At 35.4% G+C, this 20,997-nt stretch overlaps 2 protein-coding genes across 6 annotated transcripts; one reads left to right on the top strand and one right to left on the bottom strand.

Moving 5' to 3' along the window:
* The first annotated feature begins 228 nt into the window (after window positions 1-228).
* Window positions 229-17,463, top strand: LOC127968627 (coiled-coil domain-containing protein 50-like). 4 transcript variants are annotated; one of them, XM_052569939.1, is made up of 12 exons: window positions 229-705; window positions 1,592-1,687; window positions 6,559-6,597; window positions 6,687-6,810; window positions 8,019-8,109; window positions 13,935-14,037; window positions 14,120-14,205; window positions 14,291-14,353; window positions 14,548-14,664; window positions 15,619-15,728; window positions 15,813-15,907; window positions 15,988-17,463. In XM_052569939.1, the coding sequence occupies exons 2-12, from the start codon at window positions 1,639-1,641 to the stop codon at window positions 16,134-16,136; spliced, it is 1,026 nt and encodes a 341-aa protein (XP_052425899.1). In that variant the 5' UTR covers window positions 229-705; window positions 1,592-1,638; the 3' UTR covers window positions 16,137-17,463. The 4 variants fall into 4 exon arrangements, with proteins under 4 accessions (XP_052425899.1, XP_052425898.1, XP_052425896.1 ...); XM_052569938.1 differs by having other exon boundaries at window positions 231-705; window positions 6,535-6,597; window positions 14,294-14,353; XM_052569936.1 differs by having other exon boundaries at window positions 437-705; window positions 6,535-6,597.
* Window positions 17,464-17,520: 57 nt separating this feature from the next.
* Window positions 17,521-20,963, bottom strand: LOC127968628 (tumor necrosis factor receptor superfamily member 9). 2 transcript variants are annotated; one of them, XM_052569941.1, is made up of 7 exons: window positions 20,708-20,963; window positions 19,587-19,706; window positions 18,874-19,014; window positions 18,712-18,778; window positions 18,508-18,623; window positions 18,221-18,349; window positions 17,521-18,100 (listed from the first exon to the last, which is right to left on the bottom strand). In XM_052569941.1, exons 1-7 carry the CDS (start codon window positions 20,838-20,840, stop codon window positions 17,958-17,960), a joined length of 849 nt encoding a protein of 282 aa, XP_052425901.1. In that variant the 5' UTR covers window positions 20,841-20,963; the 3' UTR covers window positions 17,521-17,957. The 2 variants fall into 2 exon arrangements, with proteins under 2 accessions (XP_052425901.1, XP_052425900.1); XM_052569940.1 differs by having other exon boundaries at window positions 17,521-18,103; window positions 20,708-20,962.
* Between the last annotated feature and the right edge of the window lie 34 nt (window positions 20,964-20,997).

Here is a 20,997-nt window from a genome sequence, read left to right as displayed (position 1 = left end):
TTTATTAAAAAACAACCTGACTCTTTTACACTTGCACTCAATTGTATTTAGGTTCTAACTACTTGTTTTCTTTTTATTAAAAAAATAGTTATATATTTTTTTCTATTCTTTCAACTTGTTTTCTCTTTATGTATTTATTTAAAAGAAATACCCTCTAACACTAGCCTTCCTTATTCTTCTTTTTGTGTTTTTTTTTCTACTTGTTTTCTTTTTATTTAGCTTATGTAAAAAACCCTAAAGCGAGACTTTTCTCAGCACTTACACATCATTGCTCTTTTGTTGGTTTGATTGCTTCTATTGTGTTCATTTGTAAATCTCTTTGGATAAAAGCGACTGCTCAATGACTAAATGTAAATGTAACATTATAAAACTATTTGTAGACCAACGTCTTGAAACAATCCTTCAAAATGAGCAGCAGGTGGCGCTAAAGGCGCGTGTAAAACGCCACGTGATTCTCTTTGTTTTGACTGAGAACAAAAGTAGCAGCCAAACTCAAACAGTCAATGTGTGTGAGGAAAAATCTCCCAAACACGAATAACTGAGGACACCGAGATCATGCTGGAGAGAAGATGATCCTGTGATAGACTGCAGTCACACGAGTGTTTGTGTTTTATTGTGTGTCACGCCTGGCGCGCGCGCGTGTGTGTGTGTGTGTGGATGGGACGCGACTTTCACGGATCTCCGCGTCTGCAGTGACAGAAGAGGGTAAGTGTTTTTATCATGTTCGTTGTTTTCTAAAGCACATTTATTTTACGATGCTCTTATAAAACCTATAATCATTATAATGTCTATTTTCGTGCAACTAAAACTACTTTTTAAAAACAGTAGAGCATTGACATTTTATTGTTTACATATAAAGTTTACACTAACAGCAACACAAAAACTGAAAGCATGACCTACTTTTGCATGTATTACTGTAATGGGTATTATACAGGAAACTTTAAACGGGGGCTTTTTAAGCATTTTGTTTTAACCTACTTATTAATGTATTTGGATAAAATATGCAAATCGGCTTCCTTGATTTAGACATGCACTTAAACATAACACATATTACTTTTGATTTACTAGTGTAAAGTATTATGATAACCTGTATTAGACATTACAGTACTTTTGCATGTTGTTTTTATATTATATTGTCTTAATCTTCGTCTTGGCAGTGATTTGCATAACAATATTTCTTGCAAGGTCAATCTAACCTGACCACCGAACTTTACTAAAGCCATGCTGCCCTTGAGAGGTATATGTATTTCAGCATTATATTTGATGTTAATTTTGTTGATTGGATTATATTTGAGCTTTTTTGTTATTGAGATGCAACCATAAAGCTTGTTTTCCTTAAAGCTTACCAAAAAATGATTAATGGCTCACAAACAGGAAACGAACTTTTCCAACGTCTTCGTCCTCGACACAATGTGTGTTTTTGTTCCAGGATTTATGGAGATTAGATTACGGCTGGCACATTATAAAAGTCACACTGATTGCTTCTAGTGTTTAGCAGCAGTGAGAAATTGTGATACTAGCAACCTGTAAAACTGTTCTCATTGTCTCGCTTCACATGTCTGTTGTGTTTCTCTGGTGCTTGATGCTGCAGGTTTCTTCAGGACATCATGAGACTGTGAGCTCAGTGTGGACCCAGTCATGGCAGAAACCGACATCGACAAATCTCACCTGCCCGGTGTTTATGACGGTGTGTCCGGGTTATTCTGTTTCACATCTTCAGTTCTTTTAATATCTTTTTAGGTTTGCAACACGATGCAGTGTTATTGTTGATCTGGTTTAATTAAGCCATTATAGAGCGCTTGATCCATAAAACTTAATATTGCTTCAGTGGAATTGTTTTCATAATTGTAAGTGTGGAGTGTAAGCATTATTGTATTTTATAACTAAAACTATACAAAACAGTTTTCCTTTATTGAAATAAAGTTAAAATAAAATCTAAATATTAAATGAAAAATTTTACTTTTTAATAATTAATTTTTTGCCTTGGCAACTAATTGAAATCAAATAAATATAGGTTATATTAAAATAAGTGAAAGTATAATAAAAGTATAAGTATTAAAATGACTGAAAATCAAACTGAAGTAGAAAGCTTAAGCATAATCGAAATATTTTAACAAACCTATAACCTTAAATCAAATCCTTATAAAATGTGTATAATCACTAAAACAATCTAAAATTGAAATAAAATCTGAAAATATAAAATACAAATGTACATAATAAAAAATATTAGCATTATTATCATTAATTATAAAACAAAAAAATGAAAAATATATTTTCATTAATTGAAAAGTTTCCAATTTATTTCAATTAATCAATTAATAAAACTTTATTTTCTTTCAGCAAAATTTCTCATTTTGTTTTAAATTAAAGTGAAGTACTAAAATAACTAAAAGTAAATAAATTAAAAACAGAAACTAAACTGAAACTATAGTTATATTTAAAAAGTTAAAAAATAAAATGATAAACTATTGAACAAAATTAAAATTGTCAAAAACAGAATTACAGTAACTTTATTGCAATTAAAATGAAAACTGCTATAATATTTCAAAATGTTAACTGCATATCAATAATGCTAAAATAGCAGTAAATAGTGTGTGTGTGTATGTATATATATATATATATATATATATATATATATATATATATATATATATATATATATATATATATATATATATATATATATATATATTATATACATATAAAATATGCAAAGTGTGCAATTTATATACACACACACATATTTAATAGGCTACTAATAAATAACACTGGCTGTAAGTCACTTCTAAATATATGAAACAAATTTCTTTCTAAAAAAGAAAAATAAACTGTACATAGCTATAAGTGTATTTCATCTCTATTACTTCCATATCATACTGCACTTGCAAAATGTATTCATTTGCAGCAAACCTACATGTAATTATCCATAACCTGCCCATTGAAAAAAAGCATTCAAAGTAAAACTTATGGTTAAAATTTAGTTTAAAAAACCAGGTGTTTGATCAGCAGCTGGTGCAGGTTTTCCGGGTGAGTTGTGTTGTCTTAGATGTTGTTTGGCAGGGCTGCTGCTGTGTGTTGTAGGAGGTGAGATCAGGGTTCAGGAATGTGATGTGAGCTCAGGACAGAGCGAGCGAGCATTGTGTGGGGCTGATAAGAGCCGGAGACCATCTGCACACTCCTGCTCCGATCTGCCCTGGATGAGCACAAGAGCTTCCCAGTGTTCCTGTTTCTTAAACAGGATTTGGGTTACCTGTTTTAGCCTAAAGCTGGAAGCAGGAAAGGGGTGTGAAGAGTTCAAGTGCAGGCGAGTTTAGATGAAGAACACACAAAGATATTTCTATACATCCATAAAAATACCTAGAAAGCAGACAGACTGTCTGTGCGTGAAACTGGACACTATATAAACACCTACCCAGTGAACTGCTTACCCAGAATGCATTTTAAAGCATCATATGTGCTCACTGGGTTTTGGAGTCAAGCTTCTGACCTGTTTCTTTGAGTTCACGCGTGACACACCCCCCCCACCCCCTCCAACCCAAACTGCACTGTCGGATATTTATAGCGTTTGCTTCTGCTCCTCGTGCCAAATATAGACAAAGAACTGCAGGAGAAAGCCAGAGATCGGGAGAGAAGAGCAGTGTACAGGAAAGGCATGATAGTTTCATGCAGGGGTCCTGATTCCTGTCTTTTCTCTCTTTTCTTTGTTTCTCTTACTCTGAATAGCACCATCTGTTCGTCCGGGGGGCCTCCACTCAGCTGAGGGGGGTCAAACGACTGCGAAAGACCACTGTCTTATTCCCACGAAAGAGTGCACACTTAACTTTAAAAGAATTGAAATTTGCTGAAAATGTACTCACCCTCAGGCCATCTCAAGAATCTACATGACTTGCTCACCAATCCTCTGGAGTGAATGGGTGCCGTCAGAATGAGAGTCAAAACAGCTGATAAAAACCATTTTCCCTGATAACAACCAGTTTAAAAAAAAACATTTTTGTGAAATAAATCTACTATTAAGGTGTTTTAACGATTGCTACGTTTCCGTTCAATCTTAAAGCAGTGGGAAATGTAGTAAGATGCAAACCAGTGTATTCGAGTCGATCGTTCACGTTCACATGTCTACATTTAAATGCATCAAAGCTGGTTCCTTAGGTTTCAGGGATTGCCCGTCACTTTTCTTGGTTCTTATTTTTAGTTGCACAGCACTGACGCTTGTTATGCACAGAAAACCCATTTTGTTTAACTGTGAGTATGCCAACCTTTATGAAACAGGCTTCTGTCCTGAGAGCGCACATGTCAGCTTTTCCATCCCGGATCAGGGTGGAGGTGGAGGCAGAAACAGCAGGGCTTTTTCCCAACCTTTTTTAAAAAATCCATCTACTTGAGCACCATTGCTGTTTACGAACAGCTGAGCACATAGGATGAGTTCACACACATGTGTGTATGTGCTTCATGACAGGAGCTTGAGACACGGACGCAGGCGCATCTTTCAAAACGGTAAAATCCACCGCAAAATAACAAGCAAATATTATTTTTGAAATAATAGTAGTCTGAGCTGATTCTGAGCATTTAATATGTCTTCAAGATTTCCTACACCACAGACAGATCTGTAGTTAGACAACCTGTCTTTTATAATGGAGCGTCAGCTTTTATGACTCTGATGTTTAACATGCTTGTGCGATCGTTCATGAGCTTTTAATAGCTCCCTCAGTTTTCCACACTTACTTAGAGAGAGCACGGGACAGAGGGGCAGACGGAGGGCTGTTGTGTTATATACCCAGCTAACAAGAATCTGTTCTTCTAACAGCGTTTTGTTAATGTTCCTATTAAGTTGTGTATTTCTGAAAGTCCTTCTTGGTTACATGAACATTAGAGAAAACCTTATTTAATGATATTGTTTAATGGCTGTTTAGTAGAGTCCTGTCAGAAATGGCGTTTGAGTGAGCTGCAGTTTTTTATCGATCACACTGAAACTCCTCTGTAAGCTTATTGGGCTTAATGTGCTTTTCCTCTGAGCCATTGTTTCAAGGTTGTTGACCCAGTTGGCTTGGCAGTAGTTTCCCCGTTTGGTCCCCAGTGTGGCATTATAAACGGAGCAAAGACAGAGATGGGCCCAAACATAAACCTGCACTAGAGAATGGATTGCTCATGCAGCTAGCGCTGTTTATTTGCATGAAATAGGAGAAGTTTTGCACAAATGCACCCTCAGAAATAGTGCTGAAGATAATTAGCCAAATTTTATGAACATTTTTCATTCCAGTTCTGCAAGCCAGACACCCAATGGTTTTTATTTTAAATAAATGTACATATAATGCTCTTCTCCATCATTTGATCACCATTTTATACATTACTGCCGTGATCTATTATTTATAAACTATTTTAGTGTTAATATTTTGAATTAGCTTATATCTTCAGTGAATTTAAATTTTAGTTTGTTTTAGTCATTTTATGTGCTTTTGTCATTTTTATTCATTTTTTATCATTTAATATTTCGATAACACGTTACAGTAAGGTTCATTAGATTACTAATTTAGTTAACATAAACCAAGAATAAACAATACTTCAACAGCATTTAGTCAATGTTAATATCAACTATTACTAAAAATCTAAAGTTGTGCTTGCTCATATTAGTTAATGCACTATGAATTAACATGAACTAACAATGAACATCTATATTTTTTATTAACTCATGTTAAGATTAATCAGTACTATAATTAATGTATTGTTCATTGTTTTCTCATGTCACATTAACTAATGGAAACTTATTGTAAAATGCTACCAATATTTCTATTTAGCTTTATATTTCCTTAATTTTTAGTAATTTTAAGGCAAGACACTGCAGGTCAATAGGGTAAGAAATATATAGTTATCGCCTTACCCTAGTTGATTGATTACATTGATAATTGCAAACATTTTTGTATTGCACGTTTTCTAAAATGTTTAAAAATGCAAATGAAGCATCATTTAAGGAAATATGCGCTAAATTGCATAGTTTTTGTATTAAAATCTAAACACTGGATGACGTCAGTTTCAAAATTCTTGTTTAATTTTTATTGACATATTAGAGTCAAATGTTTTTACAGAGGGAATTTTAGGTATCTAATAGTTTAATAATATCAATAATTTTGTCCATAATTAAGAAAATAATTACAGAAATACAGGCAGAAATCAATATATTTGCACAATTTTGGGGGGAATAAAAAAAAACAGTGCTACTGAAGTAGAGATTTACGGCTCAGTGCAGGAGACAAAACTCATTTTGAGAAAATGGCCTTTTAAAAAAATATGTATTGTAATTAAAATCTATTGACCAAGTGCTATAAAAGAAATACATAACAGTGTATTTTGGATGTTTTCTTTCCACTAGTCTGAAAAAATAAAAAGCCCAAAATCTCAACATGACAGGTGCATGAAGTTTTGAGCACTCTGCCTTGTTTCCAACTCCACTTTAAACAAACAACACCCTATAAATGTTGTAAAACCACTATAATGTGCCCTTAAATCAATTGTGTCTGTATTTTTGTGGTTTTCTCACAGTGTGCCAATGTTTCTCTGTGTTAGAGGACGGTGCTTTGGCTCACAGTCTTCAAGAGCAGGAAAGTGAGTATAAACATCTTTTTCCTGAAATCTTGCTCATCCTTCTTTTTTAACAGAAGTAAGATAGACCTGTATGATCTTTATCGTGTCAGTTGAGCAGTTCTACAGCACCAACATCCAGAAGAACCAGGCGGTGCAGAACGATGTTCGTTTGGCCCGGAGGCTTCAGGAGGAAGAGGAGCAGCGAGCAGATCTCCGCCGGGACCTGAGGCAGCTGTAAGCATCGTCAGGCCTCCACACGGGTCCCCAATCACTCAGTCAGCAACATGGCTAAACCACAGACATTCAGGATATTCAGAATACTCTGTGGAAACAGATGCGTTGACTCATTAGTGTTGTGTAACTAGTTTGTGTATTATGAGGAATAAGTTGAAAAACCACAGGGAACAATGTTTAGAGACTGAGAGTAAAATTAGTCTGGCATGATTCATAAGACTGTGTTTTCCGCTGATTTGCATTTACAAAGGCTGAACAAAGTGTTTTTTTTTTTTTTATTGCAACTAACAACAAAAGTTTATATTATAAATATCATATATTATGTTAAACTTAAAAAAAAAAAAAGTTTATTTATGGGCTTTTGCGCCTTTTTTATTGAGATACAACAGTAGAGAGGCTACAGGAAATCAGACAGGAGCAGGCTCGGCAAAGGACCTCGAAACAGGAATCGAACATAGACTTGAAAGTGCATGATCCAAACCTAAATTTGGTCACACTTTATTTTAGGGTCCAATTCTCACTATTAACTAACCATTAACTATGACTTTTGCCTCAATTAACTCATTATTTGCTGCTTATTAGTAGTTTATAGGGTAGTTGTTAAGTTTAGGGTATTGGGTAGGATTATGGATGTCATGCATTATATGTACTTTATAAGAACTAATAAACAGCCAATATGTTAATAATAGACATACTAATAAGCAACTACTTATTAGTGTGAATTAGACCCTATACTAAAGTGTTACCTTACATTTTTATAATTCATGACTGAAAACATTTTGTAACATGACTTTTATGTACCATTTTCATGCTAATGCAATATTTGAATTTAAAATGGGTTTCAAAGGATGAATTTTGAGATTTTACATTTTCAAGTGATATATAACTTCTGATGATTTCTAAAGTGTGATAGATCAAAAAGGCAACAAAGAAGACTTTTTTGACAAAGGACAACATTTCTTATATGATTTGTATATGGTTTTTGAGGTGCACTCTTGCCGTTAATTGATCGATTACTTTTCCTACATACCATAATCTTTAACAAAAAAGATTGGTAATATATCTATTTAGGAGTCTTAGACCTTTCCAGCAATATATAGTTTGTCATGATTAGATTAGCATTTAATTGCAATATAGTGAAGTAAACGTAGGCGTCCAGTATACGGGATGGGGTGACCGCTAACCGGTGAAACTTGTCTGGTTTACAGCGAGGAAGAGGACTGCAGATATGCACAGATGATCCAGGAGGAGCTCCAGATGTGTGCAGAGGAGGCCAGGAGGCGAGAGAAAGAGGACGAGGTGCGTTTCATTAAAACACGAGAGAGAAAGGATTAATCACATCCAAAATAACATTTTTGTGTTATTGTTAATTTATTATGTATATATAAAGACACACATACAGCCTATATTTAGAAAATATTTACATGCATTTACATGCATATATTCATATTTATATAATTTATATGATATTTAAATATATTTAATATATAAACGTAATATATTTTTCTTAAATATAAACCGCATGTGTATGTATTTATATATACATAATAAATATACACAGTACACACACATATTATGTAAACAACAGCTTTTATTTTGGATGTGATTCATCACGATCTATCGTTTGACAGCACTAATTTAAATCCATAATTATATTCATCATCAAGTGTTTGGTATCATAAATTTAGCTAAGATGATTGTCTCGTGTAACTGAAAGGCAGGACTTTTATTTCTGCAGTTATTGTATTGAATGTGATTTCTGCCGTTCATTTCTGTACAAAAAAAAAATATTTTATTTTATATTACATTTCTTACTGTCACTGTTAAACTTCCACCTAATGTGCTTGACACACAAGCACAAAAATACACCAAAATATTATTATTTGTTGTTTGGATTACGTAATTATATTGATTTGCCCTAATTCTTCTTTAAAATTCCTCTTTTCTTCTAAAATTCCACTGCTTTTATAAATGTGTTATTCATCCACTCATAAAACTCCCAGCCTATTCATGAACCTCAGTTTGGTCGTCCCTGGCATAATGTAACATTTAATACACTTAATGAGGTTGATAACAAAGAAATGCATATATTTTAGGTCAAAACAAGTAATCAAATAGTACTCCGAAACATAACCTAATACTGTACGTGCAAACTATAATTTCTGTTGTGTAATTTGTAATCAGTGAAAGACTACAATTTGTAAGGAATTTACTCAGCACTATCTGTTGTTAATTATCTGTTCTTTCATATAAAGCTGATTAAAACACCTGTGTGGTGTGGCAGTTGTGTAGAGATGCTTTTGGACAGAAGAATAAAGGAGAGAAAGAATATAATAGACAGAAGAGAGTGAGAAGATCCTGCACTCTTGATATCCACTGGCTTCAAGTATCTATTTTGTCCTTTATTTAGCTGTTGGGCGACATTTCTGAAGCCTAAAGGAGCAGCTTTGTCATCTTTGTTGTGAGGAGTGGTTTTTGAAAGTGTTCCCATGGCGTGTCCGGGGTGACGCTGAGGAGGTGCCACGTCCCGCCGGATGCTTCAGTGGTGAAACAGTGAGGTTCTGTATTTGTGGAAAGACTATTTAAGAGGCTTTCTGAGGCAGTCTGTCTGGAGCCCTTTATTCCAGCCTTTGGAAAGACGTCTTGAGGAAGCAGTGCTCTATGGTACTCTGACTCGTTTGAAGAGGCTTTGATATTTTCTTTTTAATGCAGTGACAAATTATCGATTTTGTACACTTTGTCCGGATTAAAGGTAACTCCTAGTGTTGCCTTTAATCTCTGTTGTTGTTATTATTTTTACATTAATGTCATCAGATTTGAGAAATGGAAACCGGGAATGTTTCTTAGTCTGGTGGTCAACATATCATAAAAGTCTCAGTTGTTATTGTCTATGAATAGGGACATCAAATTTTTGAGCGTTTTTTTGTTTTCAATATTTTTGTGTTTGCGGGTCTGACTGACCGTAACAGGTATTTAAAATAATCGGTTCTAATTTTAATTAAATGAAAATCACATTTTGAAAAATGGTACACTATTGCAAATAGCCGAATGATCAAGACAATAGATATAACGAAATTATGAAACATAACAACAAATAATAAAAATGTAATTTAAGTTTTTTTTTTTTTTACATTTAAACTAAAAAAATAGTGTGTATATATATATATATATATATATATATATATATATATATATATATATAGATTTTTTTTTTTTTTTTTTTTTTTTTTTTTTTAATCTTTGAATATATTGTAAACAGTAATTACAACATTTTTATGGTTGTGCTTTTGGAAATGGAAGTCAACATTTTTATTATTATTATTATATTTAGTTCATTTTGTAAACTTTTTAATCATAATATGCATAGGTAAAGGTATGAAAATTAAGTTAAATATTTAATTTAATAACAACAATAATATGAATTTATTGTTGTAATGTTGTAATATTTTATTTGTCTTTATAGTTTTATTAAGAATTATTTTTAAATTAAGCTCAGTTTGAAGAAAAAAAATAATTTAAATGTATTTTTCATTTATTTATTTGTATTTATTTAAATGCATTATTTACATCTGGTTGATTAGTTTATTTGCAGCACACCGAAAACCAGGACTGTCAATAGATAATGTGGATGTCTGGTCATTTACATCAGGTACTTTAGATGTTTTTGTTTTTCTGCTAATGCCTGTGTGCTTCAATAAAAGAGGACGTCCATCAGCACCTGCTCTGTTTGTTAGCCGAGGGTGTTTTTGTCAGATATGGACTGTAGTTGTGCTCGAACACCTGGTGTTGACTGTCCTCTCTGCCTCGCACTGACAGTATTAGACTGCAGATGCAGATGAAGCGGTGTAGTGGAGTAGAAGGGATTTGTACTTGCAACATGACTTAATGTTGATTGAACAAAGTTTATCTGTGTATGTCCAGTGGAGCTGTAACAGCCCTTTCTTATTCTGCGTGTAAAATCAGCTTTCTAGTAATGGCTAAATGTAGTCATCTGTGTCTTGACAGTTTACTGGTGTTCTCGTAACTGCTGGTGATATTTTCCTGTGTGACCTCTATCAACACTTTGTCAGTCATTTTAACACAGTTGCAACTTCACGAGGCTGAAAACACACAGCACACAAGAGAAGAACACTGCTGGCAAGGCAAGTGTATTTAGATATCTCATGTAATTAATACAGATAACTGGTATAATAAACAAACTTTTATATGAAAGTCAAGGTTAAAATCATAACTTCTTATTGTCTAAGGATTTGATGAATAATTACCAATAATATAAAAAATGGTAGTAAATGCATAATGAATAACAGGTAAAGGTATAAGTTAAATTAATGTAATAACAACAACAATATTAATTTATTCTCTCTCTCTCTCTCTCTCTCTCTATATATATATATATATATATATATAAAGAGAGAGAGCAGAGTGATACAAACTAGAACATCTCTTATCACTAGAACATCACACTCCTCTCAGCCAATCAGATTTGAGGACCAGAAGGAACTTGTTGATTATTAGACACACATTCCTGCTTGAGTTCTTCAGGCTTGTATCACTGAGGGTGGAAACTCTTCCACCAGAGAAATACCTCACCATGGTACTGAATGCACATTGATTGCTCTTAGCTTTACCTCCTCAGTCTGTAGGACACTAGTTTGCCCAAAAAACCTAACAGCTGTAAGACTGGAATACCCATGAGCCCGCATGACAGCGTCATCTGATGTTGTGTGTTTAACTGTGTAGTAATTGCATTGACTTTCCCATGGGGAATTTTCTGTTTATTTACAAGAAACACAGTATACATGTTTTACAGTGGGTAAAACCCCCCACATCCAGACACTTTGTTGATCTCGTCTGGACGATCGGCAAACACAGCTGAATGATAACACACTGCTAATATTCTGACATCTTGACTTTTACCTTAAAACTAAACTCTGTTTGGCTCACAAACCTGTCTTTAGAAAATACTGAATGAATAGTATGAGCTACTTTTAATGTGCTCCGTTGATTTCAGCTTTTTGGTTCTGCTTTTTTGATTTAGAGTAAATGATGATGATATATAGTAGTCAACATTTGAAGTGGTTAAAAAAAGTAGCCTACAATCCTAAAGTTGTCCTAAGACAAGAACACATTTTGATTTTAGGCTTTAGGACAAATTTGATGAAAGGTTTTGATCCACTTTAAATGTAGCTACATTTCTGGAAGAACTGGACGTTTATTAGCATGACATTTAAAGAACAAGCTTCGTTACTGTTCTATAGTGGACAAATAAAGTATATACTTCCTTATGTGTGTGTGTGTGTGTGTATTTATTTATTTTTGTTTTATTCCTAGTAAAGGAAACTACTCTAAATTAACTTCGACTGTGATCTACATTTTTAATGTTGATTATTTTTACCGTGTCAACTCACTTCCTGTCTTTATTTCCCATATTTAGCCACCCGTTTCCTGTTGCGTAAGACGTTGGTGTATGAAAGAATACCGTTTTTTCATGTTTCCTATTCTGTTTCATTTATAAAGTGTTAAAAAGCCAGACTAGTGTCAGTGCCAAAATACTACAGTTAGTGTTTCTCAAGTTTAGATTTCACGTTCACAAATTCTGAAAGCGGTTTAACTGATCCAATATGAATGTATTTTGATATTACAGTAGTAGCTCTGGCAGTGGTTAATGTGGTATTTTGGCGGAAAATGGCTCTGAGATCAAAGTCAGGCGAATTCTCTCAGAGCTGCTGCTCGGTGTGACGATGTTAATGTGTTCGCGCTCGTGCGCGGTGTGGTTATATTCCGTGACGTCGGTGTGTAAATGAGGTCTGAAGGACTCCGATCTCAGGCGAGGTGTCCCGAGAAACGTCTCTGTGGGCGTCACATATAGTGTGTGTGTGTAGGTGTGTGTCTATGAGTGAGCTGTATTTTCCGAAAATCTGGTCTGCAGCTCCTCTAGTGGGTGTCAGCCCAGATTTTTGTGCTGTAAAATGATGAGTTTTGCTCGAGTGACTGCGTGATGGAAGATTCACAGCCCACTTTGACACCTCTGCTGCGTGATATTAAACTCAGACCAAGATGTGTGCATATATGTGTGTGTGTGCGTCTAAACTGAGGTCGTCTCTTTTATTATACAGCACTTTGGTACACTGTGTGTTTTTTGAAGTGCTTTATAAATGCATTTTATTTGCTGAAATCTATGTAAGCCCTCAAAATAAAAAGTAAGAAATATAATTGCAAGGTTATATTTCACAATTCAGACCTTTTTCTTGCAATTCTGAGGGGAAACGTCAGTACCGTGAGACAAAATAAAAATCTACATTGTGAGTTATAAACGGACAATTGTTTGAACTCCGGTCTGCTTCTCCAACTTTTTTGAGAAGAAAAATCTGAAATGTGAGATAAAAAGTCAAAAGTGTGTTTTTTCGGTTTCAGTTATGATTTTTATGAAGCTTGTTTCCACCATGGGATAAAAATAAAGAAGCTTATTGAGACTTTTTATCTCATTTCCCCCCTCACAGTTCTGAGAAACAGTCTAAACTGACAGATATAAACTTTGCCTTTCAGTGAAGAAAAGTCTGAATCATCACAATTATAATTATAATTTTAATGATAAAAATCTGCAATTTCATGTTTATTTTTATTCCATGATGGAAACTAGCTTCCATAGAAATAACGGTAGCACATTATTTTACAGTCCTGTTCCCCATGTACATACTATGTACTTACTATAGTAATTACAATAACTATGTAATAACTAGGTACTAACCCTGAACCTACCCCTAAACCTAACCCTACCCCATGTAGTTACCTTGTATTACCAGAACTTTCTTAGATAAATACACTGTAAGTACATGTAAGTACACGTACTGTAAAATAAAGTGCAACCGAAATAACTGTACAGTATTACTATATAATGAATGCAAAACGTAAGCACCCAATGCCCATTTCAGCTGATGCCACCAAGCTTTCTTATTAACTTTTTACAGTCAATTTCCAGTAAATGAATCCTGTTTACATTTATATCTGACTCAGTGTGCACCATTTCTTGTAGTTGTTGTTGATCTTGACAGTTATACTGGACTGTTAAAACATGCATCGGTCAGTTTATTACTGTATATGCATGTAAATTGTTTTCTCAACAGGAAATCGCTAAACAGCTACAGGAAGAAGAAGAAATGGAGATGAGACGGCAGATGGTTGCTGCTGGTTGCAATGACAATGACTGTGCTTCTCCACTCTGTGAAGGTAACTGTTATTTTCTCACAAGTACATGATGTGAATGCAGGCATCACGTGTTGCACGACTGGTTTTGGTCTCCCTCCGTCAGGTTTGGGAGTCTGGGAGCAGGTGCTTCAGGACGCTGAGATGGCCCGTAGACTTCAGGAGGAAGAGGATATGCTGCCTCACAGAGAGGTATGTTTGCTACTCGACCTGAGTCTGGTTTCGGACCAGGATGGGGTTAGTGGGACCAGTATTATTATCATGTCTTTTTGTTCAGCAGGTTCCCCAGAGCTCTGGTCCAGAGGTGGATTTCATTGCGGCCCAAGTTGCCCAAGATGAGGTAAAAACATCATCAGGATAACTGGACTGATAAATTGATAAACAGATTGAAACCAATTGTAATAAACAGCTCCTTATTTCCATTTAGTTTAGTTATCATCAAAAGTTTAAACTACTACTTCTTAATTCTCAAACAGTTAAGTAAATATCGATTGTGATGATGCCACAAAACTCTGTAACTCCTCTGTACATCAGGAGATCGCCCACTATATGCAGCGCCATCAGAGAAGAGTCAAAAACCGGCCACAAGACCTAGAGATCCAGACCAGACCTCCTGAACCAAGAGAAGAAGGAAACACCACAACCATGAAGGTCTGAATCAACCTCACTCACTTCAAACGTGAAAAATGTTAAAGGGATAGTTCTCCCAAAAATGAAAATTACCTATTGATTAACTTCCTCCCCAAGCAATCCCTTGACTTTCTTCTGCAATCGGAAATATATTAAAAATGTACTGGCTTTTCCAAGATTTATTATGGCAAAAGTGCATCCATCCATCATAAAAAGTGCTCCACATGGCTCCAGGGGGTGAATAAAGGCCTTCAGAAGCTAACTGATGTGTTTGCTATATTTAAAAAGTTATAAACTGTAATTTCTAGCTCCCGCTAACTGTCATATACATGTTCACGAGAGAGTGGCGTTCCAGCGGAGAACGTCGGCGGAGCATAACTCGCAAGAACCAAGTTTAGTTTATAGCAAAGGAAAACCAGTCTTCTCTTGGCTTGTATGACATTTTTCTTTACAAATCATCGTTTTGTACTTCCAGTTTGTGACTGGTGTTTTGTTTTGCTCTCTCCTCTGCGCTTCCGTGTTCATCAATGCATTCACTTACGTTCAACATCATCTGCGCTCTCTCTGACCATGATCATACACACATTAATTGCTTCATATAAGGAGGCTTTTATTATTAAAATTATTGTAGCACGAGATAATATTTTTTTTTTTTTACTGACATCATATATTGGAATTCTTTTTTTTTTCTATTCATTTATTTGTTTATATCCGGAAGTTAGAACTTTTTACTCAAAATTACAAGTTTATGTCTTGCAATTGTAAGTTATAAACTCACAACGGCAAATGAATATGCAATTCATAGTTTATATCTGACAATTCCAGCTTTTTTATAATTGTGAGAACAAAATGTTGGAATTACCTTTTTTATGTGGAATAACATTTTGTTTGCAATTTGTTTCACATTTCTGTTTTGTGTGAATGGATTTTTGTAATTTAGTTTGACCTTTTGGGCCGTTGTTGTCTCTATTTCAGTCTCTTCAGATGTTGCGTGAGAGGCTGAACTCAGACGGACTGCATTCACCGGTGGAAGAGGAAGACTATACCATCGAAAGCCATCTAGCAAGCCCATCATGCACTGCGCTGTAAGTCACACATTCTTTGTAACACACATTCACACATTCTCAAAAAAAACGTTCAACACTTAGAGTATCTTCATCTCCTTTCAGCCGAAGCCAACACATACACAATATTGCAGAAGAACTGGACCCAACGTTTAAGGCTAGGAAGCGCGAGAGCCAAATTTCCACCAGCCCCCCATCAGGTACGAACACACTGTTATATAATAGGAAAGTTCAATAAGTGTATTTTTGCCACATCAGCAGCCATTTCCTGTTTTCTCAGCAGGTCTATGTTTGGCCCCTCGTAACCCGCACAGTATTTTTTATGACTACTTACCAGAACCCACCTTCATACCACCAACTAAACGGCAGAGCGACAAAGCAGGACGTCACAAAGCCAAAGACAAGAAAGAGAACTGTAAACAGCAGTGATCATGTGACTAACTTGGTGTTGTCTTTTAAGTGTCCTAACAAGTATTGTAGAGTCCAATTTATGGACACACATTAAACTGTTAGACTGAGTTTCAGGTTTCATGGTTTCAAGGGAGATATACGTAATTTAATATAAGCACGTACTTTTAAACTATTAAAATACACAGACGCGAAGTTCCTTCATTATATGATGGTTAAAAAACCTGTTTTAAAGGTAGGGTAGGTGATTTCGGAGAGGCTAGCAATAGCAAGCTAGCTTTGAAAGCATAAGATCCCACCCTCTCTATAAATCACTCTTACATGATTAGAGATGGCATTGGTGGAGGATTCAATGCGTAATATTACAATAATAACACCTTTCATCCTCGATTGATCTGCAGGAATATGATTGGACCAACATTGTATGCTCCTACTCCTTCCACAGACAATATCAATACCTATAAATACATTTAGACCACTTAACTTGTTGATTGGTATAAGGATGTGAAGAGACTTTCAACCAGCATGACAAAATAGTTTTTGAACCAAATCACCTACCCTGCCTTTAAATGCTTGTATTAAAGTTTTTTTCATCTTCAGGTTTAGTCATTTAATATACATCCAGTGGAATAACATCTTTGTTATTAACAACTAAAACAAGTAAAAAAAAATGTTAAAAAGACACCACAGGCCTTTTATTTTATGTCTGTATAAGGGATGTCATGCCTTATTTCTGCTATTTCTGTGTTGTGCGATACAATCGCCTTAGTTCAGCATTTTCCAAGGGTTTTAATGCACATTTGTTTTGTAAATGTTTGTTCCTCATTTTCATTTGCAATACTGTTTACTGATATCATTGGGAAACATTCATCTGAAGTCTTTTACCAGAATGTGAAGATTCAGGGGTTTTGCAGTTGGAAATTTAGTGGATTTAAATGAATGCTATGCAGGGGAATTCTGATGGTGTTGAGATAAAATATCAAGCACTGTCACATCCTGACAGCCCACAGTATTTCAGTGCAGAGGTCTCTGCACCCCCCACACACACTTTAATCTTTTGTGCATGTGCAGTTCGGCGATGACATCAACCGCATGAAGGCCTCTCTGTTCTGAAAGGCTAAAGATCATCTGAACCCGTGCTGAGTCTAGATTTTTGAGGATTTCTGCTTTGTTGTTTTTTGTTAACATCTTAGATATTTTCATAAAAGTCAAATTTGAGCATGAATGCCTCTTTTCTTAAAGGAAAAGTGGGCAACTGAACTTGTATGATGTTCAGAGTTGTCATATATTTTTTTTTTTTTCTTTGTAACATCTTACAGGTTTTCATAATAAAAGTCTTTTGAGCACATTTCGAGACTGACCACCTCTTTTCTGAAAGTTTAAAGAGCTACTGAGAGTCTCAGAGTCTTGTCATCTCATATTTGAGGACTTTTTATTTTGTATAATGTGTTAACATGTTACATGATTTCAAAATAAAAGTCACCTGAGCACATTTTGAGCATGAACATCCCTTTTCTTAAATGGCAAGGCGGCAACTGAACTTTCATATTTTAATTTCCCCACTCTTTTTTGCGTTTATAATAAAAGTCATCCGCGCACAATTTTTTGGGGTTTGATTCTCATCAGTAAACTAAGTACAAAATGTATTGTTTCAGAACATGGGCATAATAAGAAAACATGATACATTCAAAATCTTAAATACTGTTCTTCATCTACAAAATGGCACAAACATCATGAATGCAGTTTTAATGACAGGATTCCAGTAGAATTAAGAAAATAAATTACATAGATATTATACATCTGCTTATAGCTACAAATAAACGCTCATTTATGTTCAGTTTGCTACACAACACAAGTTTGCGCTTCCAAAGGCCCGATATCCTGTGAGACCAGCGAGGCCGTCGAACTCTGACTGCAACCGCCGTGTTCCTGCTGAGGAAAACAGAAGCTGGGCACATCAAGAAGAGCCATTTGAGTCTGTTCTCCTGCTGAGAAAAAGACACACAGGAAAAACATGTTCATGCTAGAAAGATGCCGGAAGATACAAGAGCTCTCTTGCAAACCTATGTGCTGAATAACTAAAGAAAGCACACAAAGATGTCTACCTGCATGAGTTTCCTTTTCAATGTGGGGTTTCTGAGTGGCCTTTCCTCGTCTCCACTCCAGGAAGAGGACTGAAGCAACAGTTATGGCTATGCTGATGAGCCCAAAGATGATGAGGATAACAGTGACCTCTGTAGCAAACAGCAACAATGCCAATGGAAACCAACTTTAGTTTTACATCTTTTAAAAGGTAATCTTACACACACACCCTCCTTTGATGTCTGTTATCAGGGAGGTCAGTTTGAGCGTGCCACACATATTCTCTGCCATTTATTTCTGTCATCCATACCACTCTCTGTGTCACTTGGAGGCGACACCGATGGTTTGGTGTCTGGTTTACGGCCACAGATTACATCTGTGAATGCATTTCCAGGCACAGCTATTTGATGATCTGGTTGCGTACATCTGTGGGTTGAAAAATACGGCGTTTAACATTGCTTGTTACACTTAGCTTCATGAACAGATGAACGGAAAGATGGTAAATGCATCATACTTGGTCCAGTTGACGCAGTATTGATGGATCTTGTCAGTGTACGTCCCAGGAGGACATGGCTCACAGCCTTGTGAATTCACACAAGAAGTATCTTGCAGTCAGATGCATATTTATTTTTATTTGAAATCAAAAGACGGATCAGTTATCTTTATTCAGACTCACCTGTTGCACTGGGCTGGTATCCCTTGCCACACTCTTCAATGCATCTAGAGCATTTGTCATTAGCACATCGATATCCCGCTTTACACTCACAAACTGTATCGCTGCTGGCGGTGCAGTTCACCTTCACCTGCCTGTTTTTACCTGAAGAGGAGCACAAGCAGCTATTATTCATAGCATTCAAACCTGAATCTCATCTAAGTGACACTAGCTGTCACCAAAGCTGTTCTCCGCTCCTAATGTGACCGATACTGCTGCTGTTCAAACTGAAAACCATACACAAATTTATGTCATGATGACAAAATTATACCCAAAATGATATTTCGTGAAGATACAGTTTCCTACTATGGAAACTTGTTTGCAAAATAAATTTTTTTTTTTTAAATAATTGTGACTTTTTAGCTCACAATTTAGACTTTTTTTCCCCTCGCAGTTGTGAGTTTGTCTGCTAATATGTCAATTCTGAATTCTGAAATGTTTGGATTTCTACTGATTTGAAGAACTTGCAGAGTTTCTGCTCAACAAGTAAGCTGCAAGCTGATTGGTCCCTTTCCCTTAGACCCACCCACACATGTAAGCATCATCAGAAATTGTCAGTAAAGGGCCCTTTTGGCATTTATTTTTGCCAGAACACATGAACATGAAGCAGTTTCGGGCAGTGGGATGTAAGGACAGTCTGAACATTAGTTAAAAAGGAAAATCATTAAATCCTGTACCTGAACACTTGTCACATATCATGCACCGATATGAGTTTCCATCAGAGATAAACTTGTCTTTTTCACACGGGGTACACAAAGTGTTTATATCTTGACCACAACTAGAGACGATACGGTTTCCTGCAACACACACACACATACACTTTGCTAAATAAAGCTTTAGTATTAAAAGAAATGAACATATAAATCGATGAAGAATACTTAATGCACTGTTTCTAGTAGACTAATCTAATAAATAATTACTATGCTTATTGTAGTAAAGGAGAAAAAAAAACAACAGCCTAATTTAAATAACATATTACATTAAAATAACAAATTAAATAATCTTTTTTTTTTTTTTTTTTACATAGAAGCATCTTCACACATGGACCTTTGAACCTCAGTCTGTATTCTACGTCAGACAGAGTTTCCTTCCGGTGAATCACATCTCTGATGCACCATAATCAAATCGAAAGTGAACCTCAGATGGAGTTTCTATCATATGATCGCACATGATCATGAGGAAACTGAGACGCACTTTTTATTACGGTATGATCTTCATATGTACTTAAAGACAGACTGGATTACATTGACTTGTGTGCTTGATAACACACTCTCATTAATGTTCTCCAAATAATTATTTTTCCAGTTTTGGGGTTTCGTCATTTCCAAACACCCTATCCATCACCTCTCATGAAAATATAAAATGCATTCAAAATCATATGCCAGAACTGAATAGATAAAATTTGTCATTTGTTCTCCATTTACAGTAAATTGATGTTAGTTGTATTATTAAATCTAACTAAAATACTACATTTTACATTGTATTTTTTAAGTATATCATGGTACAAAGTTTTTGTTTTTTCTCTATTTCTTCTGTTCCCTGCAATCATTCTTTTTTTCAGTTTACAGAAATAATCAATAAGCATTCTTTAAGTATTTTTTTTATTTTTTTTTTTTTTACCAAATGCACCTTTTATAAGGGGCTTGAGGCTAAAAGGAGGAAGAAGAAAAAACATTTCAGTATGATTTTTAGGACAACTTTGATGAGAGTTGAACTATGATCCACTTCAAATGTTGACTAGTGTATAAATTCTTGTGTTATTTTATCCTAAAGCTGATCATTCCTTTTCAAAACTCACCTGGTTTACACTTCTTGCAGCACTTCATATTGGAGTCCTTCACATCATAGTCCAGACATCCAGATTCCACACTGTGTCCTGCAGCCAGAACCAGGACAGACGCAGCCAGGATCAGTCCATGGAGCAGCTTCATCCTCCACGACAAGCCGTCTGTTAACACACTTCACACACACACGTCTCTGACAGAAGACTGATCTGCTCTTGTGAGCTGCGTCTAAAGTCAGTACAGCTCACAAGTGAAATGACATTCGTAAGTTCCTCAGCGTCACAAATACGCCCACAAGCACACA

The sequence above is a fragment of the Carassius gibelio genome, chromosome B11 (assembly GCF_023724105.1).
Source record: "Carassius gibelio isolate Cgi1373 ecotype wild population from Czech Republic chromosome B11, carGib1.2-hapl.c, whole genome shotgun sequence".
In the NCBI taxonomy this organism is placed as follows: Eukaryota; Metazoa; Chordata; class Actinopteri; order Cypriniformes; family Cyprinidae; genus Carassius; species Carassius gibelio.
Note: the sequence above shows the minus strand (reverse complement) of the source record. Positions and strands in the feature narration are given on the sequence as shown.

Coding starts and splice junctions, on each gene's coding strand:
- LOC127968628 (XM_052569940.1), bottom strand. CDS start 20,840: ATGAAGCTGCTCCATGGACTGATCCTGGCTGCGTCTGTCCTGGTTCTG. Junction 19,015..19,586: donor GATATGTGACAAGTGTTCAG/GTACAGGATTTA, acceptor GCTCCTCTTCAG/GTAAAAACAGGCAGGTGAAG. Junction 18,624..18,711: donor TACTGCGTCAACTGGACCAA/GTATGATGCATT, acceptor TTCAACCCACAG/ATGTACGCAACCAGATCATC.
- LOC127968627 (XM_052569936.1), top strand. CDS start 1,639: ATGGCAGAAACCGACATCGACAAATCTCACCTGCCCGGTGTTTATGAC. Junction 6,598..6,686: donor CAGTCTTCAAGAGCAGGAAA/GTGAGTATAAAC, acceptor TTATCGTGTCAG/TTGAGCAGTTCTACAGCACC. Junction 14,038..14,119: donor TGCTTCTCCACTCTGTGAAG/GTAACTGTTATT, acceptor TCCCTCCGTCAG/GTTTGGGAGTCTGGGAGCAG.